The sequence below is a fragment of the Vipera ursinii genome (genome assembly GCF_947247035.1).
Source record: "Vipera ursinii genome assembly, chromosome: 3".
Lineage (NCBI taxonomy): Eukaryota > Metazoa > Chordata > Lepidosauria > Squamata > Viperidae > Vipera > Vipera ursinii.
Window position 1 is genome coordinate 525,231 of NC_139516.1, and position 26,016 is coordinate 551,246.

Below are 26,016 nucleotides of genomic sequence, written 5' to 3' on the forward strand. Positions count from 1 at the left end.
TTTGATATAGCACAGTATGTGAAGGTAGCAATTAAGTTTTTATTAAACTGGGCTTAGGTCCAAGTGTGCTATCTGAATCCACGCTGGATTTGCTGTCCGTGCTGAAGTGGATTACTTACACCTTCACTGGATCACACAAACCTAGAAACCTCAGCTCGGGGATTGAGCCCTGATTAGTGGCTTGGTTAATTAGGGCATGTTTACAAACAGCCAGTGCCTGTTATGAAGCCCTGGAGAAGATCAATCCCATGTTGGGTTGCCAGGTATAGAAATGAGAGCCTCCTGTGGCTTGTTGGCTAGGAGGGGAGCTCTCCATCAGCTTCATTTGAGCCTCGGCAGATTCTGAGCTGGGTTAAATGGCCCAGGCTGCTGCTTCTGGCCTTGGGTGGAGCCTCAGCCCTTCTGCAGAAAAAGGGCCCTTTCTGAAGATGCCTGCACAAGGGGGGGGGTCCTATGACAATTTGCCACGGCCAACTTGCTGTGGGACATCTCACCACAAGACAGCTTGTGGGACAAAAGTTACACCAATATAAAAAAAATGGTGGAATAGAATCAAAGAGTTCAAAAGGGAGAACAGAATGAAATGTGAACGGCAAGAATTAAAACAATTATTTATTTATTTTAAATAATTAAATAGGTAAAGGTAAGGTAAAGGTTCCCCCGCACATGCGTGCTAGTCGTTTCCGACTCTGGGGGCCGGTGCTCATCTCCGTTTCAAAGCCGAAGAGCCAGCGCTTGTCCGAGGACGTCTCCGTGGTCATGTGGCCGGCATGACTAAACGCCAAAGGCTCATGGAACGCTGTTACCTTCCCACCGGAGTGGTCCCTATTTTTCTACTTGCATTTTTACGTGCTTTCGAACTGCTAGGTTGGCAGAAGCTGGGATGAGTAACAGGTGCTCGCTCTGTTACGCGGCACTCGGGATTCGATCCGCTAAACTGCTGACCTGATTGACAAGCTCAGCGTCCTAACCCACTGAGCCACCGCGTCCCTAAATAATTAAATAGAAGTGTTAAATTGTAACTCGGTGAGTTGCCCCGTTCCCCCTGCCCTTGGGTGGGTGGGGGGCTTGGCCAGAAGGTTCCCTGCAGAAAAGCCGGCGGGGGCTTGAAGGTCATGCGGCTACAGGGAGCCCTCGGCTCGCAACTGTAGTGGAGCCCAAAGTTTCTGTTGCTAAATGAGATGTCTGTTAAGTGAGTTTTGCCCCATTTTACAACCTTTCTTGCCACAGTTGCTAAGTGACTCCCGTGCTGTTGTTAAGTTAGTCACACGGTTGTTAAGCGAATCTGGCTTCTTCCTTACTGACTTGGCTTATCTGGAGGGCGGAAAAGGGGATCCTGTGGCCCAGGGACACTATCCATCATAAATACGACTCGGTTGCTGAGCATCTCAGTTTTCATCACATAAACCACAGGGATGCTGCAACGGTCGTAAGTGTGAAAAACGGTCCTCAGTCACTTCTTTCGCTGCCCTTGTAACTTTGGTCACTAAATGAACTGTTGTAAGTCGAGGACTATACTGCGTGTACACAGGGGCCGCGAAGGGAGCCCAAGTAGCGGCCAGTTCGGAATCAGCATCCCATGTGCGATAAGGGTGCTCGGCCGTGGGCTCTTCCGGGCCAAGGAAAACATCCTGGGCGGAAGTTTCAGGTCTACGCTTCTTTAAAATAATTCTGCAGTCCAAGATGTTACAGCGAGTGGCTCAGATGTGGACTTTCTGAAGTGAAGGGCTGGGCGCTGAAGGACAAAAGCAGGAAAAGATGGCTTGCTTGTTGACAGGAACGTTTCTTGCCCACGCTTGTTTTGTAGATGTTGGGGTGTGTGTGCGACAGATCAAAGCAGAGCCACATAAAACAATGTCCCAGAGGAACAAATAAAACCCCACAGGTGTTCCAGCTGATAAAATTCCAAAGTCCTGAGTAAATATTACAATACGACTTGTTGGTGCAAAGAACTTGTATCGGGTATTTTTATTGCTTTGGGGTATTTTAAAGACTTAATGCAGGCAGCAGTTAAAACCGCTAGATTTAAGAAATCCGTCAGGAAAGTTTTAGAATCTCTCTCTCTCTCTCTCTCTCTCTCTCTCTCTCTCTCTCTCTCTCTCTCTCTCTCTCTCTCTCTCTCTCTCTCTCTCTCTCTGTGTGTGTGTGTGTGTGTGTGTGGGTTGGATGATCTCAAGGGTTCTCACTTGATGCTAGAGCATTTTCTGATGCATTATTATTGGTCTGTATCCAGTGCAGGGAGCCATAAGGCTGCGGCCAAATTCTCCTTGTGGGAAAAGTTTCTCGCTGATGTCCAGAGACAGGCTAGCTATTCTTTTTTTTTGGGGGGGGGGGTGTTGAAGTGGGGTAAAAACGTCCCCTCCAGAATACAACCAAGGTGGTACCCTGCCCCCCTGAAGCCCCAGTCCCCGAGTGGCACCAGAGACAGCCTTGGCCTGCATATGTTGGAGGCGCCCTGGGCGAACTCATTCCAATTGGATGTGTTGCTGGGGTGGTGTAACAGCTGCCCAGAAGATTCCTCGGTGGGTGGTGGTGGTGTTAGCTGCGAAGTCGTGTCCGACCCATCGCGACCCCACGGACCACGTTCCTCCAGGCCTTCCTGTCCTCTACCATCTTCTGGAGTCCATTTAGGCTCACGCCTCCTGCTTCAATGACTCCATCCAGCCACCTCCTTCTCCGTCGTCCCCTTCTTCTCTTGCCCTCCATCTTTCCCAGCATGAGGCTCTTCTCCAGTGAGTCACTGGGGAAGAGCCTCGGTGGGTGTGTGAGAGGGTAAAGCACCCGGAGTCTGCTGGCTGTGCCTATGGCTTTGCCTTTGGGGGACAGGAGCCTGGTCCGTGCCGCTCCCCCCCTTGAGAGAGTCCTGCTCCCGCAGCCTCCCTTCTGCATTTGAGGGGCTTCCCCGTGGTTGCAAAGATCAAACTCCTTTTGGAAACTTCCGGAGCCAGCGAACGAGCGCTAGAATCCCTGGCAGAGCCCGGCTTGTGCAGACGGGCGCCTCTTCCTTGCCCTGGTGCCTCCGTGTCTGGGGTTCTCCCTCTTGCGTCGAGGCCAGGGAGGCTGAGGCCGTGGGGCCAGGGATCAGCAGACGCCCATGAGCTTGCCACCTGGGGATTTCCCCCCTGAGCCCAGGGCAGACTCCTTGTTCTGAGCCTGGGGGCCTAACGGGCTTCAAACCAGGGGCGGCCTGGTGTCTTTCCCAGGAGGAAAGACAGTCCTTTGGGATGAGAAGCGCCTTGCAAGCCAAGGGATGGATGGGCAGGGGGCGCGGGGGTCTGCACAGGGGGGGGCACAGCTTGCAGGGAATCGGGGCGTCCTGCTGGAGCAGGGGGTGGGAGTAGTAGATCTCCAAGGCCCCGCTTGGGTCTGTTACACACACTGTTTACTCTGCTTGGGGGGGGGGGGCTTGGTTGCTGGGAAGGGCCTTGGACAAGCTGGGGGTTCCCGCAGGGCTGCATCCTGAGAAGAAGCCGGCGGCCTGTTCTGAAGTCATGTTGGGGGCCTCCATCAAAGGCCGGAGCCGGCAGGCCTAGCTGCAAGAGGCCCACAGCTGTTTCCTCCAGCTGAGCCCAGCGTGCCAAGAGGAAAGGCCCAGGGGTGTGGCAGTGGGTCAAGAAAGGCTGGCCAGGGAGATGTTTTGTCCCTCCAGATGTCGGAAGGGGTTTGTGAAGCAGCCTCCCCCTCCCCCTGAGAAGCAGACTCACTGCTGCAGAAGATTGAGCAGCCTTCCTGGAGGCCTGCCAGGCCGTGCACGAGGTTTGTGGGGGGCCTTTGGCAGGCTCCGAGGGGCTCCCCACCATCGTCGGGCAGCTGTTATTGAGTCCGGCAGGATGGGTGGGGGTGCTGCCATCCTAGTGCAATCTGAAGTCCGAGCAGTGCTGCAATTCCACACACACACTTTGCAAGCCATCCTGCATTTGGCTCTGCCTGCTCCAGACTCAGCCAGTTCCCTGGCTGGCAGGGCAGCCCAGAGTGGGTTTGTGTCCCCCTCGTCCGTGCGTGTGTGTGTGTGTGTGTGTGTGTGTGTGTGTGTGTGTGGTGGTGGGGACAGTCTTCCACGTGCAGCGGCTTCCGAGAGGCGAGGACTCGGCCAGCACTGCCTGCTCTGAGCCTGCTGAGGTCAGCTTTGCTGCCCAGGCTCTGCAGAAGGTCCCTCCCCCCCCCCGGCTTCCTTCTTGGGGCGCTGGCTGGCTGCTGGGCCCCGAGTCGCCTTCAGCCAGAAAAAAGGGCAGGCCTCCCGTTTGCCGACGGTCATGCGGCATAAGTTTACCAGAGGGTGAAATATTCACAAGAGAAATATTTTAACTAAAAGGCAGGATAGGTGTGTCATAATAACAACCGTGCAGCCCAGTGTGGTTATGTCGGGATGGCACCAGATTACAGGGAAGCTTCCTGAAAAATACAGCTTCTGGGCTGGTGCAGCTGGTGGAGGAGCCCCCCCCCCGGGCAGAGAGGCTGCCCACCAAGGGTCCCCGGGCAAGGCTGGCACAGGCCGGAGTCCAGGCTGGCCCTGCCCTGGGACTCTGGGATGGCCTCCTGCAGGGAAAATGTTGGAAAGGGAGGCTGGCCCGGAGAGGACCCCGTACGGATCATTTAGTGATGGTTCAAAGTTACAACGGGACTGAAAAAAGTGACGTGACTGTTTTTCACACCACCCTCACAGCCTACCCACAGTCACATGATCAAAATTCAAATGCTTGAGAACTGCCTCGCATTTATGACAGTTGTAGTGTCCCAGGGCCACGTGGTCACCTTAGAGAAGCAACCTGGAACTAAGGAGAAACTTCCTGACATGTTGCCTGCAGAAATCGTGGGCGCTCCATCACTGGAGGTTTTTAAGAAGAGGCTGGACAGTCACCTGTCCGAGATGGTGTATCAGTGATGGCGAACCTTTCAGAGACCGAGTGCCCTGCCCTGCCCCCGCCTCTCCTGCCCGCAGGGCCACCCACCGCCTCCATGGCCAGCCACAGCAGATTGCCCAGGCAGCCCAGCATCATCATGGAGGCCATGCCCTCTGTCCGCGCCCAGCAGCAGCATCTGCATGCAATGGGGCGGGAGGGCGGAGTCTTGTCCCCACTGCCCGGCTGCCATGTCCTTGGCCACGTTGCTCTGCGCAGGCTGCGCCTGGGGCGACTCCTCGGGGGGGGGCTGCTGGTGAGGAGGGGGCCACAGGGGGTGTCGGGGCTGGGGCGACGGTGTGCGTGCCCACGGATAGGGCTCTGAGTGCCGCCTCTGGCACGCGTGCCATAGGTTCACCACCACTGGTGTAGGTTCTCCTGCTTCAGAAGGGGGCTGGACTAGAAGACCTCCAAGGTCCCTTCCAGATTCTATTATGCCATTCCATTCTATTCTATTTTCTAGTCTTTTTGTTATTCTATATTCTATTCTGTTCTGTTCTGGCAAGCAAAGTCAAACAGGGAAGCCAGATTCACTTAACGACCATATAACTAATTTAACATCTGCACTGATTCATTTAAAAACTGTGGCAAGAAAGGTTGTAAAATGGGCCAAAACTCGCTTTTCTCACTTAGCCACACAAAGTCTGGGCACCGTTGTGGGGACTACCTGGAGCTCCCTGTGTCAGTGGCTGAAGGGTGGCTGCGGACGAGGGTGGAGGGGAGCCTCCTTCCCGCCCAGCAGCTGCCCGCCCGAAGGTCAGGGGGCTGCCCAGAAGCTTGGCCCTTCCAGGCCAGACTGGTGTCGCCAAAGGGCTTCCTCCTCCTCCTCCTCCTCCTCCTCCTCCTCCTCCTCCTCCTCCTCCTCTTCAAACCCTCTCCACTGGCTTTGGGCCCGTCAGAGGCAGGGCCTGAACACCCCTCCCTCTCTGTTTCTCAGGAGATGTTGTGATTTGGTGCTGGGGGGGCAGGAGAATCTCTGGGTCGCCCACATCCTGTGGCCGCTGGGCGTCCTTGGGGTGAAGAGGAAGCCACCCGGCTCAGAACTGCTGAGTGGCAGAACTTGGAAGGAGGAAGTGGGTGAGTGAGAAAGCAGATGGAGAGCCCCCTTCAGCCATGAAGCCCCCCCCCTCGCATCTGCCTTCCCTGCCAGAGTGGCAGAGCATAAAATGGGGGAGGGCTGCCCATGCTTTGGGCCTGGAAAAAGGTAGAGATACGAAGGCATGGGGGGGGGACTCTGGCAGGGGCCCAGCTCCCTCCCATGTTGTGTCTTACAAAGGACTCAGATGGGAGAGTCCAGGAAAAGGGAGGGGGGGGCTTTGCTTATGCTTTCATCCTACTCCCCCTCCCCATCACACAGAGTTCTTGGCTCAGACTACAGCTGCCCCTCCGCAGGGCAGCTCACCCCGAGCGGCTGACACTTCTAGCAAGATTCTCCCGGCGGGCGGGGCACCGTCCGGGCTTTCCGGCCCAGGAGCCCCCGCTGCAGGAAAGGAAAGCGGCTCCCCGGAGACAGGATGTGGGGCACGTTTCCTGGGGAGTCCTGGCGAGATTAAGGCAGCCGGCTCTTTTCCTCCCTGTAACGGAGGGGCGGAGGCCCCCCAAGGAGGGTTCGGCCCTTCCGGCCCCCTGGCCGGGCTCTCCTGACCCTGGAGGGGTGCCGCTCCTCTCCCCCTTGTCGGTGAGCAGGACCCCTGCAATGAGTCTGGACCCGGCGTGGTCGGGGTCCCCGCCCTGCAAAGGCCTCCAGCCCCTTCTCCTAAGGGCGGCCGGCGCAGGGCAGGAGGGCAATCCTACGGGGGGGGGAGCGCCTTTCTCGGCCCCCGCTGCGTAGGAGGCATCCCGCTAGGCCGTCCGGGTGGGGATGCTCTGCCCCCCCTCCCTCCCCGGCCGCGGGAAGGGGCGCTGTCAGGCCCAGCGCAGGGCCCTCGTCGGGAAAGCGGCCAGCTCGGGACAGAGGCCGGGAGCCCGGTTTGGTGCGCGGCGGGGGCTGCGCGGGCGTCCCTTCCCTGCCGGCTCCCGGACGCCGGGCGCTCCCCCGCCCCGGCAAAGAAGGGGGCGACTTCTCTCCTGCCGCCCGCGCTTCCCTCGTGCCAAGTTCGCCCCGCTTACGGAGAGACGCCGCTGCTTCCGCGCTCCCCGCCCCTCTGGAGGAGCCCCGGCATCCCGGCTAGCGGCGACCAAGCGCCGCCGGACTCTCCCTCGCCACCCCTCCCCTCCCTCCGGTGGGGCGGGCTCCGGAAAGCCGCCGGGAGGGCGTATAAAGGCGGCGGGCGGGCGGCAGAGCGCGAGTGGCCGAGGAAGAGACCGCGGGAGAGCCGGCAAGTGTGGCGGGCGAGTGGGGTCTCCTTTTCCGCGCAGCCCCACCGCCCCGACTCCTGAGAGCGTCCCGGGCAGCGGGGTCTGCCGAAGCGGCCAAGGGCTCCCGCGCGGTCCTTCGCGCTAAGGGCCGTCTCCGCGGGGCAGGGACTCGGGACCCAGCAGGGCGACGCGAAACTTCGCCCTCGGGCGCGGGCTGCCTCTCGGGCGTGATCCGGGAGAGCGGGGACGCTCAGTTCAGGGCGGGCGGGCGGGCTCCGGGCTCCCCGAAGCGGCCGCCTGGGAGCAGCGCCCGAGGCTGCGCGCTGCTGAGCCGACTTCGGGCCGGGTAGCGCCGGGATCGGCGCGCCGAGGGAGCGGGTCCTGCCCCGCGTCCGCCGCCTTTCGGGCGGGAGAGTCGGGCTGCGGGTTCGCTCGGGTCCCAGCGCGGCGCTAGCCGGAGCGGGGCCCACGCCGGCATCCCGGCCGGCTGCTTTCTGCGGGGACCAGAGCGGATGAAGGGGCCGAACGACGCGCGCTGCGACGTCTTTGGGAGAAGTCCCGTGGGTCATCCCGAAGACCAGGCAGGGAGGCTTTGGCTGCCCCGGCTTGATCTCTGCCCACGGACTCCCTCAAGGCGGTGGAAAGAGAATGCAGGCGACCCCCAGCCCCAGCAGAGAGCCGTCCATCTGTGGCCTCACCTGCCCGGAGGACTGGCTCTCTTTGAAGCCTGGTGGTGCTGCCGCGTGTCCCTGCCTGCCTTATCTGTCTGTCTGTCTGTCTGTCTGCCTGCCTGCCTATCTAATCATTCACTCATCCATTCAACTTACTCTGCTGCCCATCTCGTTGGGAGGTGGCGTTCCCTGGCTTCAGGAACCTGCCCACCCAAAGGGGTGCTTGGCAGATGCTCTCCGGACTGGGCCGACCCAAGTTGAGTCCCCCCCGCGCAGACTTCCCTCTGGAGACTGAACGCCCCCCCCCCGCCCCTTGCAGGAAAGAGCTGACATGCCTCTGTGCCGCTGCCTCCTGTTGCTGCTGACCTGGCTGGGCCCAGCCGCCGTGGCTGCCCAGACCCCTGCCTGCAGAATGAGAATCACCCACAAGGCCCTGGAGCTGGGTAAGCGGAGGCAGGCGGAGGGGCCGGAGGGCAAGAGGGGCTGGGGAGGAGGGAGTCCGGGCTTTGGAGGGGCTCCCATTTCCCCCTGCTGGCTTGGCTGGCACTGCACGGGTGGAGTGGCTGCTGCCCGTCGCCTCCCCACGGCCTGGCTGCCTGGTTTGGGCCGGGGGCCACTTGCAAGCGGAGACCCTGGGAGTGACGCCTCTGGGGGTCTCTTGCAGTGAAGCAGGAGGGGCTGCGCTTCGTGGAGCAGGAGCTGGAGGCCATCTCTATCCCCGACCTGCACGGCAAGGAGGGCCGGTTCCACTACAACATCAGCAAGTGAGTTGGCTCGGCCGGGCACTTGCAGGCCCGTCAGCCCTGGCCTCTCCTGCCCCCGCCACGCACCCCAAAGCGGGCTCAGACCCAGCCGGGCTGAGCAAGGAGCCGGGCCCGCTTGATCCCCCGGTATGAAACCAGGGGGAAGGGTCTTGGGAGACGCGGGGAAGAGCTGCAGCCAGGGAAATGTCGGAGGACAGGCAGGTGAGCCTGCGGGAGGAAGGGGGGCCTGGCAAAGGTCTCAGAAGGGACCCCCAGCCCCTCCCCCCGCTTCTTGGGCTGCCTAAGCAAGGAGGGGAGAGGCCCACTTTCACCCCTATGAGAATCTGCTAGTGTCAGCTGACCAGAGAGTTCGAGGCAGGACTTTGGGTTTCGCTTCTTGGCTGGACCGTCCGACAAGGCTGACCTCAGTCTGGCGAGTCTTAAATAGGCAGTCTTCCACTCACGACAGCTCACTTAGTGACTGTTTAAAGTTACAAGGGCACTGGGAAAAAGACCGTTTTTCACACTTACGACCGTTCCACCATCCCTGTGGTCACATGATCAAAATTCAGACGCTCGGCAACTGGCATGTACTTAATGATGGTTGCAGTGTCATGCGATTCCCTTTTGTGACCTTCTGACCAGCAACGGGGAAGCCAGAGCCGCTTAACAAGCGTGTTACTAGCTTAACAACTGCGGTGATTCACTTAATGGCGGTGGCAAGAAAGATCGTAAAATGAGGCAAAACTCACTAAATAACCGTCTCACTTAGCAACATAAATTTTGATCTCCATTGTGGTTGTAAGTCAAGGACTGCCTGTACTCTCCTCCAAGAGAGGCCCAAGGCCCTCCCCGGGAGTTTAGGAATAGCCTCCCGTCCCTGAGGGACACATCTGCCCAGCCAGCGCCTAGCAGGAGCAGGCGGTTGCCTGTGCAGAATGCCACCCTAGATTGTGCAGAGTGGGGCAAACTGAGGGAACAGTTGGGGTGGAGGTAGCCTCAGCTAAAGCAGCCCAGAGAGATGCAGCCCCCCGCCCGTCCCCCGAGGTCATGCCAGCATCCCACTGCAGGGGACAAAGTCAAGCAGCAACAGATGCCCACGCAGGCAGCAGCTTAGGCACGAGCACTTTTGGGGACTTGGTTGGCTGTGGGGAGCTGATCAGTTTGGCATTAACTCAGCCAAACGGTACTGTTGTCATAATAGAGAGAGAAAGAGAGAGAGAGTGTGTGTGTGTCTGTATGTGTGTCTCTCTCTCTCTGTGTGTGTACGTGCTTGTGTGCATAGGGAACTGCCTATCCTCCATCCTAAAATACGGAGGCCTCCCCCAGGAATTTAGCAGGGACCGATCAAAACTGGATTGATTGCACCAGCTCCTCAAAGAGGCAGAGAAGGCCAGTAGGCCTCACCTACTCCTGGCTCTGTGACAGCTTATTATGCAATACAAAATGGATTCCGCTGCAGGATTGAAAAGATCAGCCTGCCTCTGCTTGGGGCTGGGCCAGGCCGGCTAGGCCGGGCCGGGAGGTAGCCCAGGGTTACCACAAGAACGTTGGTGTCTGGGTCGGTGGCCAACGAGGAAAGCCTTCCGGGGTCTTTGATTTCGAAGCCCCAGAATCCCCACATTCATCTCCTCTGGTTGGCTTCTGCCTCTTTGCAGGGGGTGCAAGAGTCCGACCCACCTTGATGCAGGGGCCGGCGTCAAGAGGGCCAAGGGCAGGCGCAGGTGGGGAGGTGGGGCAGGGGGCAGTGGCCTGGCCTGCAGAGACACCCCCACACCCCCACACACATACCTGACGGTCTCTCCCTGCAGCGTGAAGGTGACTCACCTGCAGCTGAACTTCTCCGAGCTGCACTTCCAGCCGGAGCAGTACCTGGCCTTCCGCATCAACAACGGCTCCATCGGGGTGCGCTTCCGCCGGCAGCTGCTTTACTGGTTCTTGTGAGTGGCTTAATTTATCCTTCGTTTATTGAAGACATTTGAATAGCCACCCTCATACAGGAAGTCCTCCACTTGCAGCAGTTCATTGAGTGACCGTTCAAAGTTACATCGCTGAAAAGAAGGGACTTATGACCAGTGCTCACATTTACGACCGTTGCAGCATCCTTCAGGGTCACGTGATCAACACTCGGCCGCTTGGCAGCTGGTTCCTATTTATGACGGTTGCTGCATTCCGGGGTCAGGCGATCCCCTTTTGTGACCTTCTGATGAGCAAAGTCATAATGGGGAAGCCAGATTCATTTAACAACTGTGTGACTGACTTAACAACAGCGGTGATTCATGTAAGAACTGTGGCAAGAAAGGTCGTTAAATGGGGCAAAATTCACTTAACAAATGTTTCATTTTGCAATATAAGTTTTGGATTCAATTGTGATCGTAAGTTGAGGACTACCTGTATCAATTCCTGGGTGGCTCACACACAGACAAAAAAAGGAACAATATACAAACCGTATTAAAACCATAAATATCAGCCATGTTAGAAACAAAAACGGGGCCAAGTCAGGCTCCTAATATATTCCCCCCCCACCAGCAGTCCTTCCTTTCGAACCCAGAGCTCCTCGGTCTTGATGTGACCACTGGCCTCTTCTGTACCGTCTGCACAGGGAGGGGGCCTTAGGGACGCAGAGGGAAGCATGTGGCGGGGGGGCATTCTTGTGGATGAAGACCCCTCACTTATTCCACCGTTTGCCGCCCAGCTATGACATCGGCTCCATCAACACGTGGGCCGAAGGGGTCAACATCCACACCCAGCTGAGGCTCTCCCGGGACCAGGCGGGGCGTCTCAAGATCGCCAACATGAGCTGCAACGCCTCCATCGCCCGAATGAACGCGGGATTCAGTGGCACGCTACGGTAAGGGCCCCCGCCCCCTCTGTGTCCGGGGAGAGGCTGGCCTGGCCCCTCCCTCTTGATGAAGAAAGGGAGGGAGGGGGGTCCATTTTGTTAACCCCTCCCCCCAGCCTATGAAGGACTGAAGGCACGCATGGGGAGGGGGGTGGGATGCCAGGACCCAGGGTTGCCAAGGGGCAGCCAGCCGTGGACGCAAAGCAGACTCTCTCCTCCAAGGAAGAAAACTTTAAAGTCCTGATTGACAGGAGAAGCAGGTGGGGAAGGGGCGGCATTCCTGGCTTTCACCCTGAAGGGGGTCTTTAGCCTTGACCTGCCTTTCCTGACTCTCTCCAGAAAGGTGTACGAATTCCTGGCTGTACTGATCACCACAGGGGTGCGCTACCTGCTCAGTCAACAGGTGAGCACCAAGCAGAGGTGAGCCGGGCTGGGCAAAGGCAAATGGAACGGGACTGGCAGGTGTGCTGGTCTCCCCCGAGGCCAGGATAGAGCATCCTGACTTTGCCTATAGACCCCTGCAATTTCCCGCCCAGCACTGATGATGTTACCTAGTTGGGTCATGGAACATCTGCCAGAAAGCAACCAAGCTCAGAGAGCACCAAGGAACTTTGCCGTTCATTCATTCATTCACTCACTCACTCACCCTTCCTTCCTCCCTCCCTCCCTGTTTGGTTCAGCTGCTTTCAGGCGGTCCAGGAAAGCTGCATGAAGCCACAACCTCTGCTGAGATGCCCAAGGAGCCTTCGCTTCCTCCTCTTCCTCCTCCTCCCCCCCTCCCTTCTAGCACTGATGATGTTCCCTAGTTGGGTCATGAAATGTCTGCAAGAAAATCACCCAGTTAAAGGAGCACTGAGGACCCCACAGTCCTCCTCCTCCTCCTCCTCCCTTCTAGCACTGATGATGTTCCCTAGTTGGGCCATGAACCGTCTGCAAGAAAACCACCCGGCTCGGGGAGCACCGAGGACCCGCACAGTTCAACCCTGAGCCACAAAGATTCTCCTTCGTTAATTACCCAGCTGTCCAGGGTTTCCCTCGGGGGGTCCTCCGGGGTCCCAACTGCAGAGGGAACTTTGCTGTTTGGAATAGTCCTAGGGAAGAGACGATTGGGGCTCCACACCCGGCACCTGTAGGAGTTTAGGGCCAGCCAAGGTAAAGAACCCGTTTGGACGCCCCCTACCCAGCACTTCATAGAATCACAGAGTTGGAAGGGACCTTGGAGGTCTTCTAGACCTGGGCTTTTCAACCAGTGGTACGGGTACCACCTGTGGTACATTGGCACCTGGCAGGTGGTACATGGCCATCCTAGGAAAGGGGTAGCGGGGGAGGGGAATGAGCGGAACCGGTGGCAGCACCGCACAAGCCTGAGCAAGAGACGGCTGCAGCTGCAGGGCTGTCGGGGCTCAGCGGAAGCGCCAGGATTAGCGCCAGGATCCAGCTGGAGCTCGGTGCTGATCCTGGTGCTTCTGCTGAGCCCTGAAGAAGCGCCGATCGGCTGGAATGTTGCAGCATCTCCAGGGTCTTGTGATTTACATTCAGATGCTTGGCAACTGATTCATATTTATGACGGTCACTTCACGTGTCCCAGGAAGAAGTGACCAAAACCTGCTGCAACCACCCAGCAGATGGGGGGAATAAAAACCACACCACACTACCCCTCCTGCCAATCCTCAACAGAAATGCTCACAACAGTGAAAACCTCGGACAGGAGGAAAAGCGCCGCCGGGCGGGCAGGCGGGTGTCTTGCTCAGCTGTGGCTTGGGGGGGCACTTTTTTCAGTGCCATTGTAACTTCGAATAGTCACTAAGCGAACTGTTGTAAGTTGAGGACTACTTGTACTTCATCACTTTTTTCCTCTTTTTTTTGGTCATCAAGTTTTTGACACCTTGCTAGGTGACTGGTGGTGCTCGGATGTTGCCATATCCTAAAAGTGGTATAATGAGTGAAAAGGTTGAAAAGCCCTGTTCTAGACCAACCCCCCTGCCCCCCTACCCAGGGCAGGAGTCCTTATACCATCCTGTCCAATCTTTTCTTGAAAACCTCCAGCGATGGGCACCTGCCACTCTTGGAGGGTGGCTGTTCCTGCCCTCTTCCCAGCCGCTCTGACGCTTCTGCCTGCCTTTCAGATCTGCCCAGCGCTCAACCACGCAGGGCTGGTGCTGCTCAACTCCCTGCTGGACACGGTGCCCGGTGAGTGGTGGGCAGCCTGCCTTTTCCTGCCAAAGAAGAGGGAGGGAGAACTCTGGGCCCGGGGCAGGCCTGGTGCCACAGTCTCCTCAGCTGCTTTCTCCTCCTCCTCCTTCCCCAGTGCGCAATCCTGTGGACAAACACGTTGGCAGCGACTACTCCCTCCTCAGCGACCCCCGTGTCACCATGGAGAACATAGACCTGGATTTCAAGGTACCCGCTGAGCGCCCCACGCAGAGGGCTCCCTTATGGCAGGGGTCCCCGACACCCAACACGTTCAGAACTGGCCCGCGCGAACGGCGGACCAGGGTGGATGTGCAGCTCCATCTGCTTGAATGGCGGGCACTCGTGCGTGCGCATGAAGCACCATCACGTGCACGAGTGCTTGCCGCTCACGTAAATGGGGCTGCACGTGTGAGTGCGCACGTCTGCCACGTGCACAAAGCCATTTCCTCTCCCCCTCCCTCTGGTCCGCAAAGCTGGAAAGTTTGGGGATCCTTGCCTTGTGGGATGTGGCATCGAAGAGAAATTGGGATGGGCAGCTTAGTCATCCTCAGTGCTGCCAAATGCCAAGCGCAGCCACGTTTTATGGCTGGTGGAACAAAACATTGCCTCACTCTGGGCTGCCTTCCTTCCCGATAGCTAGCAAAAGCTAGGTTTTTATTTGGTAATGCCAACATACAGAGAGGGGAGTCAGTACATGCCTTGACGGGGAATCCCAGGGGTGAGTTTCCAAAAGGCAACGGGACTTCCTTGTTTTGCTTTGAAGAGTCTGGCTTCCCATCCAAGAAGCTTCTTCAGTTATAACTTAGAACTGAAAAAGCTTCTTGGATGAGAAGCAAAACTTTTTCAAAGAAAGAAAAAGCAATGAAGAAAATCCAGTTGCCTTTTGGATTGAGCATCTCCGTAGAGCAGGGGTCTTCAACCTTGGCCCTTTGATGACGGGTGGACTTCAACTCCCAGAATTCCTCAGCCAGGCACGCGTGGCTGACCGAGGAATTCTGGGAGTCGAAGTCCACCAGCCGTCAAAGGGCCAAGGTTGAAGACCCCTGCCATAGATCCTGAGAATGCAGGTAAGTCCTCGGTCTATGACACAATTCAGCCCAAGAGTTCTAATTTGTTGTTAATTTTGTCCCCTTTTATGACTTCAATTGTTAGGCAAATCACTGCAGTTGTTAAATTAGTAACACGGTCGTTAAGTGAATCTGACTTCCCCCTGACCTGGCTTGTCAGAAGGTCGCAAAAGAGGATCATGGGATCCCGGGACACTGCAACTGTCATAAGTACGAGTCAGTTGCCAAGCGCCCGAATTTTGATCATGTGACCAGGGGGAGGCTGCAACAAAGGACGTAAGAGTGAAAAACAGCCAGGAGTCACTTTTTCAGTGCTGTTGTAACTTTGAACGGTCACTGAACGAACTGACCCTCCTTGACCCCAACGGCCGGCATGTACGTGGGGCCCAGCTCTGTCCCAGATCGCAGCAATGGGTGGGTTGGGGGGCTGGGGCCCCCAAGGCCTGGGGTGACCCGGCGGCGCCTTCTTCCGCTGGCAGGGCATGTTCTTCCCGCTGCGAGAGGAGAACGAGACCCTCCCCAACCTGTCCCCGGAGCCCCTCCTGAGGGAGACGGAGCGCATGGTGTACATGGGGCTCTCCGAGTATTTCTTCGACTCCGCCCTCTTCTCCTACCACCGGGCGGGGGTCCTGAACATGGAGTTTGCAGGGGACGAGGTAGGCTGGGCTGGCTGGCCGGGTGGGTGGGGGGGTCTCTCCGAGGGGCCGTGGCAGAGGGAGAGACGGCTGGTGTGTGGGGGGGGTGCAGGGGTAAAGCTGCTGCCCCTCGCCTGCCTCTCACGTCCCCCCCCTCCATCCCTCATTGCAGGTGCCAAAGGATTTGCAAGTTTTGCTGCGAGCCTCTTTCTTTGGGAGCATCATGCTGTTGGTAAGAGTGTGTGTGTGTGTGTGTGAGAGAGAGAGAGAGAGGGGGAGGGAGGGAGAGGGAGAGGGAGAGGGAGAGAGAGGGAGAGGGAGAGAGAGAGAGAGAGATTGGAAGGAGGGGATTTTGCAGGAAGGACCCCGGTCTCGTAGGAATCATCTCGTTTCGAAGCGAGATGGGTGGCCAATGTAATCATAATCCCTTGCTGATCATGCAGCGACCCGTAATAACCGGCCGTCGTAACATTATTTTCTCCAGATTTCTGTCCTCAGTTCTGCCATCCAGTTTTGCACCGTAACTTACAAAGGGAGCCTGCTTTCCCCCCAGCCCCAATTTACCTTCGTCTGCTTCCCCTTTGCGGTTCTTCTGAAGCAACAACCCCCCCCCCCATTATGGCCACCTGCCTTCCAGGGTGGGAATCCAGCTTTATTTTCAATTCCTTATTACTAGCGGGCTGAATAAGCTCCCCGAAAGTCACAAGGCAGCTTCTGGTTCCTTTTTTGCCCTTTCCCCCAGGGAAATCCAGCAGGGTCCGGTTGTCTTTCGGCCCGGCCCCTGGGCTAATCATCCCCCCCCCGTCTTCTAACCCAGGACCCCAAAGTGGCGGACGCGCCTCTGGCCTTGAAGCTGCAGGTCACCGAAGCCCCTCGCTGCACCATCCGGACCTCCGGCACGTCCGTCTCCGTCACAGCCCTGCTCAACATCTTCTTGGCCCCCCCGGAGCAACCCCCGGTTCTGCTTTCCAGCCTGACCATGGTGAGCCCACCGCCCTGGGACCCCCTGCCCTGGGGGGGGCGGGTTTTCATCCTTCCCATCGCTCCTGGTGCGGGGCAAGGGGCATCCTCCTGGGATGGGGGGGGACGGGGCCTCTAAGATCCAGGAGGTCCGATGGGGGGCAGAGCTGAGGGAGGGGTCTGCAGGCCGTGGTCTGGGTGGCCCTCCCCCATTGTGGCCTCTCCCCCCACAGGAATCCCGCCTAAGCGCCAAGGTGGCGCTTCACAATAAGGCCCTCCGGGTGCAGCTGGACCTCCGAAGGTAGCGCTGGGGGTCCCTGGGGGTGCAGGTGTGGGAGTGACCAGTGCCCCAAATTTGGTAGAGTTTCTGGCCCTCACCCCCCTTCTCTCCCCCCCCTTCAGGTTCCGGATCTACTCCACCCAGTCGGCCCTTGAATCTTTGGCAGTAAGTCTTTTAGAGTCAGGCAAGGGAGGGGCAGAGACAGGAGCCAAGCCTGTCCTGACCGCTGGGGGAGGGGCTGAGCTTAGTCCCCCCCAGCCAAAAGGTGCTAGACTGGACCGTTCCCAGCCCCTCTCCCCTCTTCCCCCCCAGCTCCTCCCCCTGCAAGCCCCCCTGAAGACGCTGCTGCAAATGACCATCATGCCCTTCATCAACGGTAGGCACGTGGGGGCACATGGGGCAGCTCTGTGGGGGCAGGGAGCTTGATCCTTTGCCTCTTGGCGGGTGGGCTGCAGAAGAGTGGCCGTGGGGTGAAGCACGTTGGTGTGCACACTCCGACGACTCAGCAGTGCCCAAGACCAGCCAAGTCCCTCCCTCCTTTTCCTTGCAGAGAACACCAAAAGGGGGGTCCAGATCCCCCTGCCTGAAGGCATGGACTTTACCAAGGAGGCCATCAGGAGCCACTCGGTAAGTAGGACCCCTCCCACCCAGGCTGCCTGCAGAGCCCCTGTGGGCAGGACCCATGGAGCTGGGACGCTCTGCGCCCCCCAAGCCCACCCACCCTCCTGCTCGTCTCTCCAGGGCTACCTCACCATTGGTGCCGACCTGCAATTCACCAAAGGGCTGCGGGAGGTCATCAAGAAGCTCCGGGAGACACCCGGCCCTTCGCTGGCCCCCAGGGCTGCGTAGGGGCCCTGCATCTCGCCCCCCACCTGCTTTGAGCGTCACCTGCCTGCCCCAGCCAGGGGGGCTCCTCTGCCCTGCTGGACACCAGGGTCTTTGTAAGCCTCTGGGACAGCTGAATAAAGAGCCACGTTGCCCGATTCTGCCTCCTGTCTTAAGCAAGGGGTCGCACGTGGGGTGGGCTCTTCTCCGATCCCTACAACGGCCCCACCAGGTAGGCTGGCCCAGCCACTGGAAAGATGAACGGAGGCCTCCTGCCTTGCTCTGCAGATCCAGGGACTCAGAGGCCCCTCTGGGCCAACCCCCTCCCCCCAGGACCCCAGACTTCCCCCCCCCAGCAAAGGGGAGCCCCCACCATCTGTTCCATCGTAGACCACCCCCTCCTGCCAAGAAGATGCAGATGGGGCCAAAGTCTTGGTGGTCCATCCAGGCCAGGGAAGAGGCTCAGCACAACCGCTGCACCACCTTTGGATTTCAACCAAAAAGGCCTTGACTGGATTTAGGTGCCGCTGGGGGGTGCCGAGGAGGGCAGAGCTCGCACCCCCAAGTCAGAGATCTTTGCGTTGGCTGCTCAGAGAGTCCAAACTGCTCTTGGACTGAACCAGGCTCACCTGGCAGCAGCGCCCCAAAATCCTAAGCCCCCCACTCCTTCCCCAGCCCTAAAGGGGAGACTGAACGGTTGCTGAAAGACGCAACGGAGCTCCAGAAGCTGCAGACTCAGAATAGTCAGACAGGCGCCTGCCCAGCCACCTCCCCCTCCGCAGGGCACAACCGGCTTGGCACAGCCCCCCACTTAATTTGGGAGAGGCAGCTGGCGGGAGGGTGGGGCAGTGAGAGCTGCGGCAGCTGCCTGGGGCTCTCGGCAGCCCCTGAAGCAGGCGTCCCCTTCCTGGAGGGGGGGCACGGCTGTGCCAGAACCCTGGGTGCTGCAGCTGGTGAGGCCCCGGAGGCTGGCACTCCTGCGGGCTGCCCAGCTCTGCCGCTCCTGGAGAAACCCCCCCCCCTTGGCTGCTGTTCACCCCCCACAAGCTGCTTCTGGGGGCAGCCCAGAGGGCAGGGCTGGAGGTGGGAAGGAATGAAAGAGCAAGGAAGGGCTGAGGATAATAACAGAAGAACATTTGGAAGGGACCTTGGAGGTCTTCTAGTCCAACCCAGTGGTGGGATTCAGCTGGTTTGCACCAGTTCGGCGGAACCGGTAGCTAATTTTTTGTTGACTTTGGAGAACCGGCTGAAGCCCTGGCCCTTTTTCGCTCACTTCCAGAAGTCCGTTCTGAGATGGGCAGGCCTCGGAGGCCCAGAACGGCTCAACGGAAGTGCGTGGATGCCACTTCCAGAAGTCCGTTCTGGGCCTCGGAGGCCCAGACCCAGAACAAACTTCCGGAAGCGGTGTCCATGCAGAGAACCAGTTGTTCAGGAATTTGAATCCCATCACTGGTCCAACCCCTTGTTCAAGCAGGAGATCTGAAAGCAGGGACGTCCAACCTTGGAACTTTTTAAGACTTGTGGACTGCAACACCAGCTATGCTGGCTGGGGAATTCTAGGAGTTGTAGTCCACAAGTCTTAAAATTCTCAAGGTTGGACACCCTTCCCCTATACCATTCTGGACCAATGGCTGTCCAGTCTCTTCTTAAAGGCCTCCAGTGATGGCCTCCAGTGATGCTCCTGGGGAGGAAAGCCATGGCAAATCTAGACAGCACACTAAAAAGCAGAGACATCACCCTGTCAACAAAAGTGCGTATAGTCAAGGCTATGGTCTTCCCAGTTGCAACGTATGGCAGTGAAAGTTGGACCATAAGAAAGGCTGAGCGCCAAAGAATTGAGGCCTTTGAACTGTGGTGCTGGAGAAGACTCCTGCGAGTCCCTTGGACCGCAAGGCGATCAAACCGGTCAGTCCTAGAGGAGATCAATCCTGACTGCTCTTTAGAAGGCCAGATCCTGAAGCTAAAACTCAAGTACTTTGGCCACCTAATGAGAAGGAAGGACTCACTGGAGAAGAGCCTAATGCTGGGAAAGATCGAGGGCAAGAGAAGAAGGGGACGACAGAGAATGAGGTGGCTGGATGGAGTCACTGAAGCAGTAGGCGTGAGCTTAAATGGACTCCAGAAGATGGTAGAGGACAGGAAGGCCTGGAGGAATGTTGTCCATAGGGTCGCGATGGGTCGGACACGACTTCGCAGCTAACAACAACAGTGATGGAGCCCCATCCCCATCCCCAGCTCTGCAGCCAAGGCAACCTCTTCGCCCCCTATCAATCACCCTGCTCCTTGTCCATTAGAAAAATAAGTTTAATCGCTTGTTTGGACCAGGAAGGAGAACATGACCGCTCTTGACCTCACGCTGAGTTCCTCCTTCAAGAGTAATCAGAACGAAGGCTGAGAAATGGTCCCCCCTTTCCCCTCCGGGAGGAGAGGGGAGGGACTGGCTTCCTCCCTGAGGACAGTGCAAATGCGCAGAGAAGGGCGAGGGGAGACGGGGCCGTGCCAGAGGGCCCGCCAAGGGCCCGATTCCCTCCAGACTTCCACGAAGGGCCAGTCAGGAGCTGCTCCTTGAAGCAATGCCACAGAGGGAGGGGCCAGACTCCCCAGGAAAGAGCCTCCTCCTGGGCTTAGAAGGGCTGCCGGGTGAGGAACCGCTGGAACATGTTGAAGGCCGGTCGTGGCCGGTCGGCGGGCACCATGTGGCCGGCGCCCTGCAGAGAGACCAAGCAAAGGTGGTAGTGTCATGGCTGACCTACCACGCCCCCCTGCTTCACAACCAGACAACAGGAACAGGAAGGAGGGAGGGAAAGTGTTGGAATGCAAGGGAAGGAATTGAGGAATGCAAGGGAGCCTGATGTAGCCTGGGACGGTCCCAACACCCAAGGTCAAATGCTGGGAAAATGTCTGAGGCGCTCAGGTTGTTCCCAAAACAAAACGAATGCAATTGATTGGTGGGCAATGGGCCACGAGCAAGTCCAGGGGGAAAAGGGGGTTTTACTTCTGAGGGTGGAGGTTCATTCTCCGAGCTTGTAGGTCGGTTCCCGAACATTTCGTTGCCAGGCTAGGTAACATCTTCAGCAGCGTATGTGTCAGTGGATTATTTATAAGGGCTTCAGATGTGGGTGTATCGAGCGAGGGTCTTGTCATGAGTCATCAGAGAAAGGCTGGGGAGGGTCTCGTGATGGGGAGGTTGCCACAGGTCAGGCTCCTCGGGAGGCGAGAGTCATCTCTCTGATCACAAGACCCTCACTCGACATATCCCCACCTGAAGCCCTTTTAAACAGAACACCAACACTGACATCCTTCAAGCTCCGCTGAAGTCGTTACCCAGCCTGGTAACGAAATGCTCGGAAACCCACCCAGAATCTCGGAGAACGAACCTCCACCCTCATCCTCCACCCGAGCGGCAGAGATTCGCCACGATTTACCTATTTTACCTACGGTTTCGCGCAAAAACTGTAGAACTGGCGCTGCTACTTCCGCGCCTATGTGGAGTTATCAGTAAAGTTATACTCCTGGTAAAAGAATGTCCCGAGCTCCTGTGGCTGCAGGTGGCAGCGGGACGGTTGGCAGGGAGGCTCACCGAGAGCCCGGGAGGGGAGGGGCAGGCTTTGCTCCTGCACGCAAGTTACCTTGACAGTGAGGAAGGCGATGTTGGAGAACTCCTTCACGAAGCCGCCAATCTGCTCCTGGCCGTCCTCGTCCGTGAAGATCCAAGGCCTCCGGGCCACCTCCACCTGCCGGCGAGAGGACCGGGCAGCCGTGAGGGAAGCACAGGCAAGGGGGGAGGGTCCCGGGGGAAGCTGGCAAGGAATCCCCCTCGCAGGCGGTGCCCCAGAATTCCTGAGCCCCCAGCCCAAAGGGTCAATTCCCTTCTGTTTACGTGTCCCTTATTATTCAATAGCTATGCTGCCCATCTCCCTGCAAGGTGGCTACATTCGGGTAATCCTCAACTTACAACCATTCGTTTAGTGATCGTTCAAAGTTACAGCAGCACTGGAAAAAAAAGACTTGGGACTGTTTTTCACACGACCGTTGCAGCACCCCCCCAGGGTCACGTGATCAGAACTCAGACACTTGGCCACTGACTTGTATTTATGACGGTCGCAGCATCCCGGGGTCAGGGGATCCCCTTTTGCGACCTTCTGACAACCAATGTCAACGGGAAGCCGTGTTCACTTTACAGCCGTGTGATTAGCTTAACAATTGCACTGATTCACTTAGCAATCGTGGCAACGAAAGGGCTTAAAATGGGTCAGGCCTCACTTAACAACTGTCTTACTTAGCGACAGAAATTTGGGGCTCAACTGTGGTCGTACGTTCAGGACTACCGGTAGAAGGGGGACCAAGTGGCTCCTTCCAAAGAGACGGCTGGGCGCCTGCCCAGAGCACAACAAGGGGCGCCAGGTTTGGCCCCCACCCCACCTGGAGCCAGGGGCCACGGGGGGCCTTTCCTCCCCAGGGCCGCCCAGAGACGGACCCCAGCCCGCCCAGCCCAGCCCACCTTCTGCTGCAGGGACTCCACGAACCACTCGTCCCCCAGGAAGTTGCAGGCCATGTCCACATCGCCATTGTACAGCAGGATGCGGTATTTCTGCAGTGAAGGCGGGGGTGTTATTTCATTGTTTTTATCGTTATTACTTTTGCTTTTATTTTACATTGCGCTTTTACGTAAGCTGCCTTGAGTAGCCACGTGCAAGCAGGTGGCAATATAAATTTTCAAAAGAAAGGAAGAAGGAAGGAAGAAAAAAGGAGGGAGGGAGGGAGGAAGGAAAAAAGAAAGGAAAAGAAAGACGGTCGGGGTTAGCGGTGCCAGCCTGGTTTCCCCTCCCCTGCTGGGGGGGCAGGACAGCAAGGAGCACTCCCCCCCCATCCACTCACCCCCGTGCTGAGCAGCTTCAGGTACTGGTCATTCATCTGGGTGTAGAGGCGCTTGTAGCCACGGCTGACGTCAAAGCTGAGAAAAGGGGGCCCAATTAGGGGTGGCCTGCAGAAGCCCCCCCTCCCCGGAGGCAGCAGGAGCTGCTCGCGGCCCCCTCACCTGCAGATCTCCCAGGCGGGGGCGCCGTCCTCAATGTGCAGGGCCAGGCGCACTTGGGGATCGTTCAGGTAGCGGGTGAGGCCCGTGGTGTTCATGCAGGGGGGGTCCAGGCGCACCTGGTTGGCCCCCTGCAGCTTCAGCAGATTCTGGGGAGAAGGGCCAGCCGATGCCACTCCAGGCCGCTTCCCACCCACCCCCGACACACACACACACACACACACACACGGGCATCTCCATCCTTTCATTCATTCACTTCAATTCCCTCTTTCATTCACTCGCTTCACTCGTTCGCCCTTCCTTCTCCCTCCTCTCCTTTCCTTCCCTCCCTCCCTCCCTCCCTCCCCTTCCTCCCTTCCTTCTCCCTTACTCTTTGTTCCTTCCTCCCCTTCCTCTCCTTCTTTCTTTCCCTTCCTTCCTTCCTTCCCTCCCTCCCTCTTTGGTCAGCTGCTTTCAGGCCCTCCAGAGGGCAGAGGAAAGCTGCATGAAGGAAGGGAGGAAGCCACAGCCTCCGAGAGCAAAAGGCCGCTTCCTCTCCTCCCCCTCCCCCCTCCCCCCCCCCCGGGGTTTTTGGGGAACTGGCTTAAATCTGGGGCAGAGAAGCCCATAGGAGCCTTCGCTCTGCTCTCTAGGCCATTTCAGACAGCCTGGGTCTTGTCTCACCCTCTTGGGTGTTCCCAGAGACCACCCCCAGAAGTGAAGGGTCCCTGCAGCACCTGCGAGACCCCCACCCCTTCCTCCTCAGCAGGGCTCATGCCCAGCCCCCCCCATCGCCTCCCAAGCGGCTTCTCCTCACCTGCCTCCAGAGGCTTCGGGCCGGGTGCCGGATGAAGCTGTTGCCCAGGTCGTGAGTGACGATGGTCCCGTCCAGGTAACTGCAAGGTGGGCAAGGGCTGAGCGGCCTTCCGAGGACCCGCATCCTCCACCCGGGGGGAGCCCTGCCCGCCACTCCCAGGGGCCAAGGAACCGGAGGGGGGAAAGAAAGGAGGGCAGCCTGCAAAGCGCCAGGCACTCACCTGTACTTTCCTGGCACCCCCCCAGCGCAGGGGGCATAGAGGTTGTAGATGTTGAGGCCCGATTCGTCCACAATCTGGATCACCTCGACCATCTGTGGGGAACAAGAGAGTGGGCTGACCTCTCCCCCGCCCGCCCCCCCCGGCCCAGCCCCGGCGATTCTCCCCACTCACAGTAGCCGTGCAGTTCACATTTGAGCTTTTGTGGAAGTCGCACTTCCCTTCGGAGCAGCAGTAGCGCTGCAGGTCGTCCCAGAGCCTGCGGGGGAGAAGCAGAGGGTCCCTCAGCCGCCTTGGGGGCCGCAGCGCCCGCCCCTCCCCTCTGGGCCCCGGGCAGAGGCTCACCGCTTCCCCAGGAGGCCGTGGTAGTAGGCGAAATAAACCAGGGAGTTGTCGTTGGTCTCGTAGCAGGAGAGCCCGTTGCCCACCGAGAGGCCCTGAAAGGCAGGCCCAGTGACCGCCAGCGGCCCCTCACCACAATTCCCTTCCCTCCCCCCCACGTGCCCAAGACGAGCTGGCTGGCTGCTGGCGGTCAGGCCCTCCCCAGGCCAGGGAAACGGGGTGTGTGCGTGGGCGTGCGCGTGCGCCGGCTGAGGAAGCTTGCACCACACCCTGGTTTTGGTTCTGCAAAAGAGCAGCTCAAGCGAGGCTCAGGCAGAAGCAGCGAGTGCAGCTCTTGCTGCTGGGGTAAAAATCTGGTTTTGCCAGCCTGCAGAGCCGCCCAGTGCCAGAGGCAATCCCGCCGGGCAGCCCTGCGGCCACCACCCGTTTCCCTCCATGCCCACTTAATGCCAGGCTCCGGGGGAGACTGCTCCGGGGCTGCAGTGCCCTGGCACACCCACCTTCAGCTTGAGGCTGGCGTCCTGCATGACCCACTGCGCCAAGGTGGGGATGTAGACCCCGCCATAGCTCTCCCCGGCCAGGTAAAGGTCTTTGGGCAGGTGCTCCGGAAAGAGGCTGAAGAACTCTTTCAAGGCCAGGTAGTTGACGCGGGCCACCTGCAGCGGGGAAGAGGCACGTGCCAGGCCCAGAGCCAGACGAGGCAAGGAGGGCAGAGCCGCGGGCAAGGGCCAGCACCCACCTCTGTGTCGTTTGTCCGATAATCTTGGGTGTCCGAGTAGGAGTAGCCCACGCCAACCGGGGACTCCAGGTACAGAATGTGAGCGAGCTGGAGGGGGACAAGGAGGGGTGAGGCTCCAGGGGGCGTGTGCGCGCCTCATCCTGCCCCTGCCTCTCAGGCCTTCTGGGTGGGGGGGCAGGAGGTGCTCCAGCCAAGCTTTCAGGGCCGGGGGGCTCACCTTATTCCAGGCATATTCGTTATATGTCAAGCTGGCCCCGTCTGGCTGGACCTAAAAGGGAGCAAGTGACCCTCCTCAGCAAAGACCCCCAGAATGCCCACAGCCCCTCTGCCTGATGACCAGCCTCTTGCCCCCCCCCCCCGTGCCTTGGATGGCACAGGAGCCGCTGCCAAGTGAGGCAACAGTGGCAGGGGGGAGTGTGACCTCACAAATGCGAGAGACACAAGAGCCGGCCCCCCCAGCTCCCCCCCACAGGAAAGCAGGAGGGGAGCTGCCCAAGCCGGAGGGCAGCGAGGACCATACGCGGCCCTTACGAGGGCGGGGGGGGGGCTACTGACCGTGAACGGCCCGTGCTCGGTCAAAAGGCCGGCGACGGAGCTGCAGCCGGGACCCCCGTTCAGCCACAGCACCAGCGGCTTCTCCTCGTCCGCCTCCTCAGCCTCCACGAACCTGCCGGGAGGGAGAAGCCGCGTCGGAGGGGCGCCTCGACCCGCCCCCCGCAACCCCGCCGGCCAGCCGCCCGCCTACCAGTAGTGCAGGTGCTTGTCGCCGTCCACGCTCAGGTAGCCCGTGTACTGCTCGAAGGCCGCCTGCTTGGGCAGCCCCGGCAGGAAGGCGATGGCGTGCTTGGACGAGGGCGAGCCGGAGCGGGCGGCGGCGGCCAGGGCGCCCAGGAGCAGCAGCAGCAGCGGCGGCGGCATCTGCGGGGAAGCGCCGGGCGGGCGGGCGGGCGGTCAGGACCCTCCGGGGGCTCCCGCGGGAGGAGGCTGCCCCCGCCCGCCCGGCTCCCGAGCCCCGGGGGTCCCGACGGCGGCGAGTCCGGGCCGCCCCTCCGCGGCTCCCGGAGGGCTCACCTGGCCGCGGGGCGGGGGGGGCTCCTCGGGCTCCGGCGGCGGCGGCGGCGGCTCCTGCAGCGGCAACCGGGCGCACGTGACTGCCGCTCCCCGCCGGGCCCTGGTCACTTGACGGGAGGGGCGGGGCCAGAGCCGGCAGCGGCCAATCGGGGCGGCGCGCCGCCTCGCCCCGCCCCCGGGAGGGTCCCGGCCCCGCCGCAGAGGCGGCGGCTGCGGGGCTGAGTCGAGCGCCGGCCGGGACTCCCGGGAGCCCCCCCGCCCCCGCCCCCTCGGAGCCCCCGCCGCCCTGCCCCCCGCCCGCCTGCTCCCCCCGCGCCGGGCTGGGCGGAGGGGCTGCTGCTCCGCGGCGGCCCAGAAGCTCCGCAGACGCCGCGGGTGGGAGGGGGGGGTCGGGGGCGGGCAGG

The 26,016-nt window shown here is 59.4% G+C and overlaps 2 protein-coding genes across 4 annotated transcripts; one reads left to right on the plus strand and one right to left on the minus strand.

Moving 5' to 3' along the window:
• The first annotated feature begins 5,872 nt into the window (after positions 1-5,872).
• Positions 5,873-17,563, plus strand: PLTP (phospholipid transfer protein). Of its 3 annotated transcripts, none has more exons than XM_083357319.1 (16): positions 5,873-5,975; positions 8,187-8,310; positions 8,532-8,631; positions 10,422-10,550; positions 11,306-11,461; positions 11,792-11,855; positions 13,579-13,642; positions 13,761-13,852; positions 15,192-15,368; positions 15,520-15,579; positions 16,165-16,329; positions 16,541-16,608; positions 16,710-16,752; positions 16,900-16,963; positions 17,138-17,214; positions 17,329-17,563. In XM_083357319.1, exons 2-16 carry the CDS (start codon positions 8,199-8,201, stop codon positions 17,434-17,436), a joined length of 1,479 nt encoding a protein of 492 aa, XP_083213445.1. In that variant the 5' UTR covers positions 5,873-5,975; positions 8,187-8,198; the 3' UTR covers positions 17,437-17,563. The 3 variants fall into 3 exon arrangements, with proteins under 3 accessions (XP_083213445.1, XP_083213444.1, XP_083213446.1); XM_083357318.1 differs by lacking the exon at positions 5,873-5,975 and adding an exon at positions 6,021-6,102; XM_083357320.1 differs by lacking the exon at positions 5,873-5,975 and adding an exon at positions 7,179-7,216.
• Positions 17,564-19,695: 2,132 nt separating this feature from the next.
• On the minus strand, positions 19,696-25,829 carry CTSA (cathepsin A). The gene is made up of 15 exons (XM_083357613.1): positions 25,613-25,829; positions 25,287-25,459; positions 25,097-25,208; positions 24,759-24,809; positions 24,542-24,628; positions 24,303-24,458; positions 23,806-23,897; positions 23,635-23,719; positions 23,464-23,555; positions 23,244-23,322; positions 22,451-22,596; positions 22,291-22,366; positions 21,914-22,003; positions 21,042-21,146; positions 19,696-20,120 (listed from the first exon to the last, which is right to left on the minus strand). Exons 2-15 carry the CDS (start codon positions 25,457-25,459, stop codon positions 20,037-20,039), a joined length of 1,428 nt encoding a protein of 475 aa, XP_083213739.1. The 5' UTR covers positions 25,613-25,829; the 3' UTR covers positions 19,696-20,036.
• Between the last annotated feature and the right edge of the window lie 187 nt (positions 25,830-26,016).

What these genes read in the sequence shown, in the direction of transcription:
- PLTP (XM_083357318.1), top strand. Translation starts at nt 6,082, where the DNA reads ATGCTTTGGGCCTGGAAAAAG. An exon ending in CCTGCTGGACACGGTGCCCG is followed by an intron (nt 13,643 to 13,760) that starts GTGAGTGGTGGG and finishes CTCCTTCCCCAG; the next exon opens with TGCGCAATCCTGTGGACAAA. An exon ending in CGGCCCTTGAATCTTTGGCA is followed by an intron (nt 16,753 to 16,899) that starts GTAAGTCTTTTA and finishes CTTCCCCCCCAG; the next exon opens with CTCCTCCCCCTGCAAGCCCC.
- CTSA (XM_083357613.1), bottom strand. Translation starts at nt 25,459, where the DNA reads ATGCCGCCGCCGCTGCTGCTGCTGCTCCTGGGCGCCCTGGCCGCCGCC. An exon ending in GGGGTGCCAGGAAAGTACAG is followed by an intron (nt 23,323 to 23,463) that starts GTGAGTGCCTGG and finishes CCCACCTTGCAG; the next exon opens with TTACCTGGACGGGACCATCG. An exon ending in CCCGCCTGGGAGATCTGCAG is followed by an intron (nt 22,367 to 22,450) that starts GTGAGGGGGCCG and finishes CCCTTTTCTCAG; the next exon opens with CTTTGACGTCAGCCGTGGCT.